The sequence below is a fragment of the Rhinopithecus roxellana genome, chromosome 15 (genome assembly GCF_007565055.1).
Source record: "Rhinopithecus roxellana isolate Shanxi Qingling chromosome 15, ASM756505v1, whole genome shotgun sequence".
Taxonomy (NCBI): Eukaryota; Metazoa; Chordata; class Mammalia; order Primates; family Cercopithecidae; genus Rhinopithecus; species Rhinopithecus roxellana.
Window position 1 is genome coordinate 67,349,432 of NC_044563.1, and position 14,366 is coordinate 67,363,797.

At 46.9% G+C, this 14,366-nt stretch overlaps 2 protein-coding genes across 4 annotated transcripts in view; one reads left to right on the forward strand and one right to left on the reverse strand.

The window, feature by feature from the left end:
* The window catches only part of NFRKB (nuclear factor related to kappaB binding protein), a 45,164-nt gene extending 33,514 nt beyond the window's left edge, over window positions 1-11,650 (forward strand). For 2 of the 3 annotated variants that reach the window (XM_010356391.2, XM_010356379.2), the window contains one exon: window positions 23-1,056. In XM_010356391.2, the coding sequence (XP_010354693.2) occupies window positions 23-148 (126 nt within the window). In that variant the 3' untranslated portion in view covers window positions 149-1,056. Of the gene's footprint in view, window positions 1-22; window positions 1,057-10,103 lie in introns of those variants that run through there. The other variant, XM_030917526.1, reaches the window with a different exon arrangement.
* TMEM45B (transmembrane protein 45B) overlaps window positions 5,018-14,366 on the reverse strand; it is a 41,607-nt gene continuing 32,258 nt past the window's right edge. The window contains exons 2-6 of the mRNA XM_010356373.2: window positions 11,785-11,970; window positions 9,673-9,879; window positions 8,603-8,787; window positions 7,039-7,184; window positions 5,018-5,953 (exon numbers count right to left, since the gene is read on the reverse strand). Coding sequence (XP_010354675.1) covers window positions 5,842-5,953; window positions 7,039-7,184; window positions 8,603-8,787; window positions 9,673-9,879; window positions 11,785-11,962 — 828 coding nt within the window. The 5' untranslated portion in view covers window positions 11,963-11,970 and the 3' untranslated portion in view covers window positions 5,018-5,841. The remainder of the gene's footprint in view (window positions 5,954-7,038; window positions 7,185-8,602; window positions 8,788-9,672; window positions 9,880-11,784; window positions 11,971-14,366) is intronic.

The following is a 14,366-nucleotide window of genomic DNA, read 5'->3' on the forward strand; positions in this document are numbered from 1 at the left end:
GACCTTCTCTCTTTGCAAACAGGTGCGCATCCAGACTGTCCCTGCATCCCATCTCCAACAGGGAACAGCTTCTGGCTCCTCCAAAGCGGTCTCCACTGTTGTTGTGACTACAGCTCCGTCTCCTAAACAGGCACCTGAGCAACAATGATGATGAGAGAGGATGGCTTCCATGAAAGCCCGTGCCTGGTCTGTCCTGGCTGAGAAGGGAGCAGGGAGGTTGCATCATTCTTTTAAGCTTGCCTGTTCAAGGCAGCCAGGCTGGGGATGATGGCAACAGTGGCCTGGATTCTGCTGCCACGTGCCATAGTGGAACACCCTGGGAAAGGTTCACTCCAGGATTCCAGGGTCTGCTGTCGACCAATCTAGGAGAATATTGTGTTGGAATTGCAGGAGGTACCAGTTATGTCCTACAAGCCAGAGTTCTGAGAGTAAGACCCCCAGGGAAGGCTTACCAGTCGCAGAGTGCACAGACAGTGAATAAGCTGGTTCTCCGTGAGGATTGTATTTTTTGGCTTCTGGTCTTCTCCATGACTAGTGGTCTGGATAGGAGTTTGCATCCAGAAAATTTTATGTAATTTATTTTTTTAAAGAACCTGTTGTACATCTTTATCAAATATAAACTTGGGCTTTAGCCACCCTCTCCACCAAACTGACTTATTCTTTTGACTAGAATGAGAAAATGGCAAGAATCTTAGTAAGGTGGTAGCCAACTTGGTAACTGCATAGTAATCCAGAGGCAGTGGGGTAGAGTGGGTCCCCTGAAATGGGATTCTCTTGGCACTGCCTGTTAAAGATAGGGGTGTTGGGATCTTGATTGTGGCCCCCTCAGCTTCACCTGCCCGCTTCGCCCTTCTTGGCAAGCCTGTTCACATGGACGTCCAGAGCCAGTGGACAAAGAGGAGGGGAGTGACAGCAGAGGTGCTGCTTTTGCAGCACAAACTTTGTTGCAGTTCAGAGAGTACACATTCTGCTCTGCTCCTGAGCAAGAGTTGCAAACCAGGCTCTTGGGGCTGGCCATTTGTTTTTGTAAATAAAGTTTTATTGGAACACAGCCCAGACCCATTTGTGTTTGTTTTATTTGTGGCTGTTTTCAGATTCGAAGGCAAAATTGAGTAGTTGACATAGAGAGACTGTGTGGCCTTGAAGCCTAAACTATTTCCTATATGGCCTTTTAAGAAATTTTTTTTTTTTTTTTTTTTTTTTTTTTTGGTGGCTGGGCTCGGTGGCTCACACCTGTAATCCCAGCACTTTGGGAGGTCGAGGCGGGCAGATGACAACGTCAGGAGATCGAGACCATCCTGACCTCCTGACCAGCATGGTGAAACCCTGTCTCTACTAAATTACAAAAAATTAGCCGGTCATGGTGGTGTGTGCATGTAGTTCAGCTACTCGGGAGGCTGAGGCAGGGGAATTGCTTGACCCCAGGAGGTGGAGGTTGCAGTGTGCCAAGATCATGCCACTGCACTCCAGCCTGCGAGACTCCGTCTCAAAAAAAAAAAAAAAAAAAAAAAGTTTTTTGACCCTTGCTCCAGAGTAGAGATGGTGGAGGACAGTGGGGGTACAAGGAACAGGGATCTGCCTGCCTGGCAGTACCAGCCCCAAAAGAAGCCAGTCTAGATTTGCAGGTCATTTAATCCTGGCTATTTCATGCTTCTCAGCCTCTGTCAGCTACAAGGAGAGTTCAGGACGATACTTTAAAATGTGATTAATTCAAGCACTGGTTGTCAACAATATTTGTGTCTCTTGTTTTGGGGCAGCAGTGAGTGGTAAAGGCTTTCTGAGGTGATAGGGCTTCCATGACTCTCTTGAAAGTGCCCAAATTATTAAAAACGTATCTTTCATTTTTGGAGTGTATTGAAGCTCTTTTGTGGGTTCTGGGTGAAGAGGTGGAGCTGGAGGATGTGGGATGGAAGGAGCCTGGCTTAGCTGTTGGGTGGTTAGGCGGTTGCCGAGAAGTGGAGGAGGCTCTGGGAGGCTGGCTGGCTCCACAGCTCTTTCACAGACATATCGTGTAGAGCAATTCTGTAAAACCAGTGTCATCATTCCTCTTTTAACCGTTGGAAGACATGAGTCTGCGTTGAAGTTAAAGAGAGGCTTCTGATTCTAAGTCAGTCTCTTTCTGTCACCTTCCTCTGGGCAGGAGGGCTGTGGTGTATCCTGGCGAGCCTGGGGGCGATCCAGTCTTAGGAGGTGGGAAGCCTGCATTGCAGAGAGCAGAAGTGAATAGGCCTCCCAGGTTGAGCTTGTGATGAGCAAGGAGACTGGCACGGGATGAGGTTGGCAGTTGGGGAGAGGTAGGATGTAGTGCGGGGAAATGGGTCTTTCCACTTGAGAAAGGCGAGTGTGTCTGCGTTTGACAGTCCTTTGATACTTGCGTATCTTTGTTATTTTCAAGAATCACCTTTCACCTGGAAGGCCATGTGGCAGTTTTTAAACAAGAAAAAAAAAAAAGGAAGTAGAAATTCCAGAGATCCTGTCTTAGGTATTTACTGCCAGCTACAAACAAACCCCTTCTGAATTTACTTAACAAGGAATTTCATAAAAGTAGCTCTGGCATTCAGCCACAGCCCTGCCTGCATTCCTGTTTGCTGAGGTCAACTGACTCTGCTTGTCGTTTTTTTGCACATGCAGACATGTGCATTCTGGAGAGCAGGGAGTGAGTGTACAGTTCAGGTTGCTTCAGGATGCTGACTCGTCAGGACGTGTAACTTCGGCACTATCCAGCCTGTGGGTGGAATAACAATAGCGTAGAATGGAAACTCCCTACCGGAGCTGTTTACGGTGACAGCCCAGGATTTGTGCCACACTAGCTTCCTTCATATGCTGGCTTCAGGTTTGTGAAAGATGAATGGCGCAGCGATGGTGAGTGTTTTGTTTTTGTTTTTGAGATGGAGTCTCACTCTGTAGCCCAGGCTGGAGTGATGCAGCGAAATCTCAGCTCACTGCAACCTCTGCCTCCTGGGCTCAAGCTTTTCTCCTGCCTCAGCCTCCTGAGTAGTTGGGATCAGTCATAGGCATGCGCCACCAAGCCCTGCTAATTTTTGTGTTTTTGGTAGAGATGGGGTTTCACCATGGTGGCGAGACTGGTCTCCAACTCCTCCCCTTAGGTGATCTACCTGCTCCAGCCTCCCAAAGTGCTGGGATTACAGGCGTGAGCCACTGCATCCGGCCATGGTGCGTGTTTTGTAGGGAATGATTCCAGAAGGGCTTCTGGTGGCAACGATTGAGCCTCTGGTTGACAGAGATTGGTAAAATTATTCAGAAAACACATCTAAGACAGGATGTGGAGAATAGTGTTGTCATCAGTTTATACTTTAATACCACATCTAATAATGTTTATGATAGGGTTGATTACTTCCATGAAGGCATCACAAGCCTTGCTGTGTGAAGGGCATCTAAATACATTTTAATATATCTGTTCTTTACACCTCAGCCCCTCACTCTGGAGAAAATAGTACATTTTCTTAAAATATGGTACACTTAAAAATAACTCATGTGGATCTTTTTTTTGAAAGTAAAACTGAATAGGTCCTTCTGCCCACCTCCAGTCCCCAAGGAAAGAAGACATTTTATGTTGATTGCCAATAATAGGTCCTTCAGTATTTGTTGAATGAAGAATGCTTGTGTTTCTCCACTGGCCAAACAAGGTGGCTCCTGAAAGTGGAACCCGGGGTTCTCTAATAACTAAATTAGTGCTTTTAGTAGCTCATTTTGAATCCCTAAGCAGTGACTTCAACTCTGAAAGGCTGGCTAACCCTGGGAGGTTACCTTCATTTAGTGAAGTACAGCATTTCTTCCAAAGTGCATGCAGTGCTGGATGTAAATTCTCTCCTGGGTTTGTGTGACGTAGCAGAGTGGAATGGTGAGAGAGGCCTGGTTTTGGAGTCATACTGAAGACTGGCTTTGCCACCTGGCATCTGCGTGGTCTTAGGCCAGCCAACTTTTCTTTCCTTTTTTTTTTTTTTGAGATGGAGTCTTGCTCTGTCACCAAACTGGAGTGGAGTGGCACAATCTCAGCTCCCTGCAACGTCTGCCTCCCGGGTTCAAGTGATTCTCCTGCCTCAGCCTCCCAAGTAGCTGGGACTACCAGCACCCGCCACCACACCCAACTAATTTTTGTATTTTTAGTAGAGACAGGGTTTCACCATGTTGGCCAGGATGGTCTCAATCTCTTGACCTCGTGATCCACCCGCCTCGGACTCCCAAAGTGCTGGATTACGAGCCACTGTGCCCAGCTAGCACTGCCAGCTTTTCTGAAAGACCTCATGCTCTTACACATTACAAGCGGTTGTGAGAACCAGATGAGATCGGGCACATCTCAGAATCTGAAAAATACTATGCACATGGAAAGTATTATTTGGTCTCTGAGGCCCATCAACTTGGTCCTAACCCACTTTTATCAGTTTGTAGAACTTAATCTTTTTAAGTTCTCCATATTTGTTATGCTTTCATTTTTTAATGTGCTACTGTCTCAGCCTGGGATGGCTTTTCTCTACAGGGCAAGTTCTGTATTTCCCCTCCTCTCCTTTTTCTCATCGTGGCTTGTCCTTGTCTCTCATAGCACCCGTCACACTGGGTGTGACTACTGGCATGTCTCTCCTGTTTGACTATAAACTCCTTGCTGGACACCTGTCTCAGGAGTCCTTACAGCCATCTCAGTGCTGTTGCAAAGTAGATATTTAATAAATACTTGTTGAAGGAAGTTTTTATTTTTTGAGACAGTCTTGCTCTGTCACCTGGGCTGGAGTGCAGTGGCGTGATCTCGGATCACTGCAAGCTCCTCTCCTAGGTTCACGCCATTCTTCTGCCTCAGCCTCCTGAGTAGCTGGGACTACAGGCACCTGCCACCATGCCCAGCTAATTTTTTGTATTTTCGGTAGAGACGGGGTTTCACCATGTTAACCAGGATGGTCTCGATCTCCTGACCCTGTGATCCGCCTGCCTCAGCCTCCCAAAGTGCTGGGATTACAGGTGCAGTGAAGGAAGTTTTTTAAAAAGAACAGATCCAGAAGCAAGATTAGGGTTTCAATACTTTACATTACTAATTCTGAATTCTTTATCCTTTGCTTTCAGCTATATTAAAATTGAAAGCCTTCCATACCTGATATTTTTCTCTCTACCTCATTATACAGCTTTCCTATCAGATATTATGTTAGGGTGACTTTGAGGAGTCAAAACATCAGGGCCCCAACTTTCAGTAGAGCCATTAACCAGCTTCCTGATTAAAAAAAAAATCACCTTTGGCCTAATTTTGTCACTTACAAACAGTGGTTTAGTACCCTGGTATGATTAGTTATGATATGTTTAACAGTAGTTTAAAATACCAAAGCTTGTGAATTATTTTACTTTTAAAAAATATGTCAGTTAGAGTTAGAACTCTAAAGGCACTGTCATTTGCTTACACATTCTAACATATTTCTAATAAAAAAGTACCTGCTTGCTTAAGAGAAAAAGGGATAAGTTAACCAAAAGCAGCAAGTCCTCCTGCTGGACTCACATCCTGGATTCATCCATGAGGCCACTTCCATCGTAAAGCTTTTAGCATCTCTTGATTTCTCTTTACACTGAGGCACAAAGGCCTGCTGCTTGGAGGCCTTAATTTTTCCTTATGAGGGGTACTATACCAACACAGACTTTAAATCATGTTAAAAATCCCAACTGCAAGATACACAGGATGCTGTAGGCCTGATTTCCTGTTCTAGAACCTCCAGTCTTGTGTTGACTGAGGAGGTGCAAATATATAGACCCTTAAGATCAGACCATGGCAGGCATTCAGGTGGGGGGATGAACTCCATTCATTCCAGCTGTTCGGTGGGACATCTATGCCCTCCACATCTCGGCTCATTCCTCATCTGAGCCATTCAAGAGGGCGGTCTGGTAAGTGTCACCTGAATTCAGTTTCTGAATTCCAATGATTTCTCCCCTTCCGTGTCTCTTCATCCGAGTCAAAAGGCTTTAATAGAGAAACAATAAGAGCCAATTAGCCAGAGATTCCCTTAATCCATTACCCAAGGATGTGAAGGCATCTACTGGTTCTTAAACTATTTTCTTTATATTTCTATCAAATACTGTGATTACATGTCTATAAACTAGACTTCTTAGGAAATATCAGTAGATAAAGGGGCATTGGTGGAAACTACTGAATGTCATAATTAAGGCCAAGGTCTCCTGCCTATCTTGGTTTACTGTTTCAGTAGCTGGGCAGCAGAACTAGAAGAAACTGACTTGAGCTCCCTTCTCTTGGGTCCATATGGAACTCTTTCTGGATGCAATAATGGCAAAAATCAGTTACTTTTGCACCAACCTAATATTCTACTTGGGATCTAGAGAAATGACTTAGAAAGAAAGGTAGGGGCAGCCAAACAGCAAATAGAACTGGTAATACCATTTGCTAAAAGTCACCCTTGCACTGAGAGGCTCTGCCATTTATTAGTGGGGTGACCTTGGTCAAGTTACTCAGCTTTTTGAAGCCTTTAACAGCGCATACTTCATAGAGCAATGAAGATTAAATGGGATAATAGAGTGTAGGTGGTTTCCACTGGGCCTGGGGCGCAGCAAGCGCATAGGAGTCCATAGTTGTTATGTATCTACCTCTAATGAGGACTTCGGTGAGGGGTGGAGTGCAGTTTGTCTTAACATTCTGCTCTGGTTTATTTTTTGATTGTCACATCGTCTCTGGGAAGCAGGGAGGGCAGGTCCGGAAGTAAGATCGATGGGTCCAGAATGAACCGTTACCGCGGGGACTACCATCCAGTACTGATTCCCATTTCGGTTTTCCCCACCACACCACAGGCTTAAAATCTGTGAGGCCTGCATTTGAAACCTGGGTCCCTCAGGTTACTATGACCCAGACAGGTCCTTTAATTTTGAAAAGCTTCATTCCCCTTGTTTGCAAATAAGGCTAGTGACACCTTCCCTGCATGAGAGTACCTTGCACAGAATTTGACGTGTAGTCGGCACTCATCAGATGGTGCGAGTTAATCACATCAGTCCTGCTTAGAGCTAGGAGGAAAAGCTTCACTGAAGTCTCAGACATACCAGTAAACAAGAGAATAGCTGATGGCCACGATGCTGAGGGCAGCCAGGTAGTGCCAGCAGAAGCACATGGTGATGAACATGAGGTTGGCCTCATCCTTCTGGTCCCATTCGGGTGCTCCAAAAGGTGGGAACAGCACAAACCCAATCTAGGGGATTACACAGAGAAGTTGGTCTTAGGGTTGGTTGTCCTGAGAAGCAACCTAGCCATCCTCCTGTGGCCACCGAAGTGGCCCGTATGTTACCACTACCTCGTAGTTCCCACACTTCGTTAGCATCAAAAGACCTTTTCACATAGAAAAATGGCTCTCACTGGGTGCGGTGGCTTACGCCTGTGATACCAGCACTTTGGGAGGCTGAGGCAGGCGGATCATGAGGTTAGGAGTTTCGAGACCAGCCTGGCCAACATCGTGAAACCCTGTCTCTACTAAAAATACAAAAAATGAGCTGGGCGTGGTGGTGGGCGCCTGTAATCCTAGCTAATTGGGAGGCTGAGGCAGGAGAACTGCTTGAGCCTGGGAGGTGGAGGTTGCAGTGAGCCGAGATCGTGACACCTGCACACCAGCCTGGGCCACAGTGCAAGACTCCGTCTCAAAAAATAAAAAGGCCAGGCGCGGTGGCTCACGCCTGCAATCCCAGCACTTTGGGAGGCTGAGGTGGGCAGATCATGAGGTCAGGAGATTGAGACCATCCTGGCTAACACGATGAAACCTCATCTCTACTAAAAATACAAAAAATAGATGGGCGTGGTGGTGGGTGCCTGTAGTCCCAGCTACTTGGGAGGCTGAGGCAGGAGAATGGCGTGAACCTGGGAGGTGGAGCTTGCAGTGAGCCAAGATGCTACTGCACTCCAGCCTGGGTGACAGAGCAAGACTCCATCTCAAAAAAAAAAAAAAAAAAAAAAAAAAAAAAAAAAAAAATGGCTTCAGGTTAATTTTAAGTCTTGCTTAAAAACACAACAGGGCCAGGTGCAGTGGCTTATACCTATAATCCCAGCTCTTTGGGAGGCCGAGGCAGGCGGATCACGAGGTCAGGAGTTCGAAACCAACCTGGCCAACCTGCTGAAACCCTGTCTCTACTAAAAATACAAAAAAAATGAGCCAGATGTGGTGGCAGGCACCTGTAACCTGAGCTGCTCGGGATGGTGAGGCACGAGAATTGCTTGAACCTGGGAGATGGAAGTTGCAGTGAGCCAAGATTGTGCTATTGCACTCTAGCCTGGGTGACCGGGCGATTCTCTCTCAAAAGAAACAACAAAACAGAACTTCAGGGCCCACATTTCCAGTGGACAGTTTAGCAGGCAGAGCCTGTGAAAGGCATGAGCCCATCCTCTGGGGAGGCCAGCTGAACCTCACTGTGCATGCTCTAAATTTTGGATTGCTGACGCATCCTCTGGATGTTAATGGATAAAACTAGAAGTCAAAGGGTAGGCATGGGGGCAAAAGGGTCATCTAAACCCCTTTGCATGACATGTTAGTGCTGCATTTTCAAACCCCATATAATCAGGGATACACTCGGTGGGGCTGCTTCATCCATACCAGCGAGGGGCCTGGGTGTGGAAAATCACCTGCCAGAACCAGGTTCCCTGAAGAATGAGGAGACTGGTTCGGAAAAGTTCCAGCACGATGTGGTCCCGCAAGATCACCTCTAGGGAGATACTAACACACCCCACGAACAGAGCATACAGCAGGAGCGAGTGGATGTGTTGGTCCAGCGGAGGCCGGTTGTGGACGTGGTAGTAGAAGAGGAAACCTGCCACAAACCAGATGGCAGCTGTCAGTGCCACGCTTGGCCTTCACCATCACCGATGTTTCCTCTTACACCTGTCTCAGCTAGACTCTTCAGCATTTAGGAAGTTAGTTTACATAACATTACAGGCAGCAAACCGATGCGAGTAAGTGTATTTCGTATGTTAGGAGTATAAAGCAGCAGGGGATTGTATCTTAAAATCTCTCTGGAACCCATGGTGGGTTAGTATAGGATGGGTCGGCTGAAGCATGTTGCTGACTTGTAACAGACTATGTGTATACTTGAAATTCAGTTTTGCCCTCAACCTTTTTCGACTCGCCGAGGTACAGAAGTGAGGTTGTTAGATGACAAAATGGATTTTCATACCCCAGTCAGTGTGAGTCATACTGGGAGCGCGCCCCTAGCAGCGGGGTGGGTCTCCTGAGACTTATGATGGAGGCAAGACGGTACCTCCCTGGGTGAAGGGTACAGTGTGGTTTCGCTTAGCCAAAGGGATGTATCCCCTGCATGGGGGCATTCAACCAGCTGGGGCATTGTGTGTACACGCATGTGTATGTGCACACATCCATCCACACTGAGGAGTATGCACATGCGTGAGCAGGGACTGCTGGCGGCAGTGGGATGGCAAGGAGGACTCCTGCAGTGTTAACCAGGGGCTTTGGGAGCTGCCTGCAAGCCTCAAAGCCTTCATGGGCTACTTTTGGGAATATGCCACCTGGCCCGTCCAGAGCAGAGCACTAGGTCCTATTCCGGTTTTGGCAGCCCAGAGATGTGGATTTTCTGGGGAAGGTTATTATATTTGCAACATTTCTGGTCTTTTGTACTCTGATCCTTCATAAATATGGCTTGTCAGGCTATCCTTCCTCTCCATCCGTTCCACAGAATTACCTTCCATGAATACTGCCACAGCCATAACCAGTCTGTCCACCCCCAAGGGAACGTGGCTGACCAGATAGGTGAGCATGTCAACAATTCCTGAGACTGCAAAGAATAGGTACATGGTGCTGTGCTGCCAATTCATTAATTTGATCCAGTGGTTCCCATGGTAGAGGTGCAGGTGGGGCCCATCCGGAACAAACTGCTCAGCCAGGATCCCTGCAGGGAAATGAGAATGGCTGTTTTAGAGGGAAGAGTAACTCCAAGACAAATAGCAGCAAGCAGCAACCCAAAGGCGAGACTGAAGCAGAGATGGGGTGAGGTGAGGGCGGCCCGCGGGTCAGCAGACCTACTTGGCTGCCTCAGGTGCAGCTGCTTCAGTATAAAACGGGGTGTGTGCTGAGTAACCTGTGTAGACATCTTGCCATTCTTGTTCCTTTTAGGGGTTTGGGGTTGAGGGTAGAAGAATCAGCGAACGCAACCAGATCCCCAGGAGGTTTGTCCAGGAGTGGAGATGAGCAAGACATCATCACTGAGGTCGGAGTGTGGCTGATAGAACAATCCCTGGGCTTCCCTGCCAAGTGAGCAGTGAAAGAAATCCCGGACAGAAACGATTAGGTTGGAAGCAGAATCTGAGCAGAGACACACAAGCGGCTCCCAGGTGCGTGTCTGCAGAGCTGACTTTGAGTGCGTGTCCTTCCTGGGCACAGAGCCAGCTCTGCAAGCCCTGTGCCCCTCCCAGCTCTGTGTTTTAAAACACTGGGTAAACAAGGCAGAGGCCCCATGATGTGGGCCAGAAAATGACGAAACTGCGCCACAGGAGAGCTCTTTGTTCTTACCCCCTCTACTTTTATACCTAATTTACAAGGCAAAAGATTTGTTTTTATGTCTGGTACCCAAAATGTTCTTGGGGAAGCCTAGAAGAAATCCTCCATGATGACATTTTGGACTCTGTTCCCCAGATATTTGTTTCTCAAGCCAGATCCTTTTTGAATTCCCACACAAAGAGTCAAGGAGTTGTGGAAATGACCCAGGAAAAGTCCCAGTGACGCTAGAATGGAAGCCCTGTGACAGCAGAGACTGTGTGGTTCCCCAGTGTGTCTCCTATGCCTGGAACAGTGACTTCCTGGCATGTGGTAGGCGTGCCAGAGAGCTGTTGAATGAGTACCTTTTTCACCCAGTCAAGGGACCAAATGCTGTAATTGTCCTAGCTTTATTTAGGCAAAGGTTGACGCTGTCCTGACCCTTTAAGCCGCAGGTCCCTGTCACTTCTCACGGGAAGCCTCTCTGATGCGTGAATGGTGAGTGGGGAAGTTTGGCAGGATGAGGCCAACAAAGCTGTGTAAAGCTTTGCTTTCTCCAAGAGAAGCCAGCAATGTTGCTTCACTCTCTCCAAGAAACCGCAGGCCACTGATGACAAGTGGTGATTGTCAGTTGCAGATTAAGACCCCTCATTCCCCCCAGGTGGGGCTGGTCCTGAGGAAGAACACCTGTTACTGTCATCACTGCTTGTTCTTGGAGGGCCCCAGTGGAGCGGAGTGGATGCAAAGGAAACAGTGGGAGTGGGTGGATCTTGTTGGAATGGGGGCAGAGTGAAGGAAATTCCCTCTCCAACAGCCCTCTGCTGCTTTTTCTCTCCCACTGGCTAATTTATTAATCTGCATAAACTCTCTCTACGCACTTGAGACTTGAGGATGAGGATGAGCCAATGGGTTGGGTGTCAACTACTGTAAGGATCTAGAGGGAGAGACGATTGAGGAAAAAGGTGATTTTTCTACTTTGTCACAGCTCAGGTACGTGAGCCCAATCTATTTTGTTTTTTTCTCTTTGTATTTGTGTCAGATCTTTTTCATACAGTGGGTGTTTTGCTCCAACAACTTTCCATACCTGTGTCCTTGTTGATTTGATAGTTTTTCACAGTGTCCTATGATGTGAGAGCCATCAACCGTTCGTATTATAAAGCTCTGTACGCAATGGATGTTATAATAAAATAGTGGCCCTCTGGAAATTGTTGCCCTATTATCTCTGCCAGTGGAAACATCTGTTTCACAGGGCTCAAAACATGAATTAAAGGTTCTGGGTATGAGGAGGAGATTCCCTGGACCAAATGACCCCTGCTCTTACCGATGACAGAAAACAAAGTCCTGACTGCGGCTTCGATGATCTCAAGACGCCGATAGTAACGCAGTGGGCTGTTCTTCCGTGTGTGGCTAAAGTACTTCAGTGGGTACTTCACTGACCAACACAGTCCAATGATCAGGAAGAAACTCCCAGGGAGCGCATGGCCCTGGAAATTTGCCATCAGGACACCTAAAAAATTAGGGGAAGGCTGTTAAGTGACTAATGAAGAAGGCAAACAAATGTATATTTTGGCAGGAAATACAATACGTGCCTGAGGTGGCAAATCATAAGCCACGTTAAGAAGGATCAACACATTCTCATAAAACAAGCCTTTACGTTACGTCACGTCACTGAAGTCTCATCTGTAAAGTGAGTTACATGACCAACTGGACTCCACTGTCTTAATGCTTTAAACATGTGGGCAAAATAAAAGGATGAGGGTGGGGAAAGAGGAGGATAGGTAAATATTTATTGATCTCAGGTAGAGAAACCTTCCAAGGCCTAAACATAAAGGGGGGGGGAACTAGAAAAGAAAAATGTTCAGCTATATAAGCATCTTTTAATATCAGGGACACCAAAAGGTAAACAAATCAGAAACATGTTTGTGGCAGCTGTATGGTCAACAGCTATTACATTAGAGTCTCTACAAATTAATAAGAAAAAGACCGTAGGAGAACAGGCAGAAGACATGAACGGATGATTCACAAAATAATACAAATTATAAATCTCCCGGAAATGAGAGATGTACAAACGAAAGCACAACATCATTTGTCACCTAACTGGAAAATAATTTTAAAAAGTTTTGGTGTGGTGGTCTAGTACAAATGAACATGGTCAATATGATTCACATTTTATAAAAATCAGCATAATGGTGTAAACATCACTTTATTCCAAAAATTTTCGGGCATGGTTTGCTTTTATCCCATTTACGGTAGCATGAGACTATAGCTAGGATTTATTCAGAAGTAGATTGATTATTTTCCTCACTGGCCTGGGTGGTTACCTAAAGAATATGTAGGGTGGGAGAAAAATACCAGTTGTTGGTGATTGCTATGGTTTGAATGTGTCCCCTCCAAAATCCAGGTGTTGCATTAAGAGAAGGGGACTTTTTCTTTGAGACAGCGTTTCGCTCTGTCGCCCAGGCTGGAGTGCAATGGCGCGATCTCGGCTCACCACAACCTCTGCCTCCCCAGTTCAAGCGATTCTCCTGCTTCAGCCTCCCGAGTAGCTGGCATTACAGGCACCTGCCACCACACCCAGCTAATTTTTGTATTTTTAGTAGAGACAGGGTTTCACCTGTTGGCCAGGCTCTTCTTGAACTCCTGACCTCAGGTGATCCACCCGCCTCGGCCTCCCAAAGTGCTGGGATTACAGGTGTGAGCCACCACACCACGCCAAGAAGAGGACTTTTAAGAAGGGACTAGGCCATGAGGGCCCCTCCCTCCTGAACTAGGAGTAGATGCCCTCATACGGGGGCTGGCTGGAGGCAGCTGGCACCCTATTTGTCCTCCTGCATGTGAGGATGCAGCCCTCAGCAGACACCAGATGCTGGTGCCTTGATCTTGGACCTCCCAGCTTTCAGAACAGTGAGAAATAAATTTTTGTTCTTTATAAATTACCCAGTCTGTCGTATTCTGTGATATCAGCACAACAGGGACTAAGAAACTGGTACCAGAGACGTTTATAACATTTATAACCAGGTGTTATAACAAATATGTAAAAATGTGGGAGTGGCTTTGGAACTTGATAATGAATAGAAGCTGGAACAGCTTTGAAGTGAGTGCTGAGAAAAGCCTGGATTGCCATGAATGGAGCATTAAGGATGATTCTGGTGAGGGCTCAGAAGAAGGGGAGAGCTGTAGGTGTGGGATATCAGCTGTGGGGAAAGCCTCGTTCTTCTTAGAGATTGCCTAAGTGGTCATGAACAGAATGTTGATAGAGATACGGATGGTGAAGGGAATTCTGATGAGGTCTCAGACAGAAATAAAGAACAAGGTATTGGAAACTGGAAGAAAGGTTATCCTTGTTATAAAGTGGCAAAGAACTTAGCTGAATTATGTCGTGTTCTAGGACTTTATGGAGGGCCGAGACGGGCGGATCACGAGGTCAGGAGATCGAGACCATCCTGGCTAACACGGTGAAACCCCGTCTCTACTAAAAAAAAATACAAAAAGCTAGCCGGGCGAGGTGGCGGGCGTCTGTAGTCCCAGCTACTCGGGAGGCTGAGGCAGGAGAATGGCGTAAACCCGGAAGGCGGAGCTTGCAGTGAGCTGAGATCCGGCCACTGCACTCCAGCCCGGGCGACAGAGCAAGACTCCGTCTCAAAAAAAAAAAAAAAAAAAAAAGAATGATGACCTAGGATACTTGGCAGAAGAGATAGAAAGCAGCAAAGTGTTCAGGATGCTGTGTGGCTTCTCTTAACTGCTTATAGAAAAACCTGAGAGGCCGGGCGTGGTGACTCACACCTGTAAATCCCAGCACTTTGGGAGGGCGAGGCAGGCAGATCACCTGAGGTCAGGAGTCAGAGATAAGCCTGACAAACATGGTGAAACCCCGTCTCTACCAAAAATACAAAAATTAGCCGG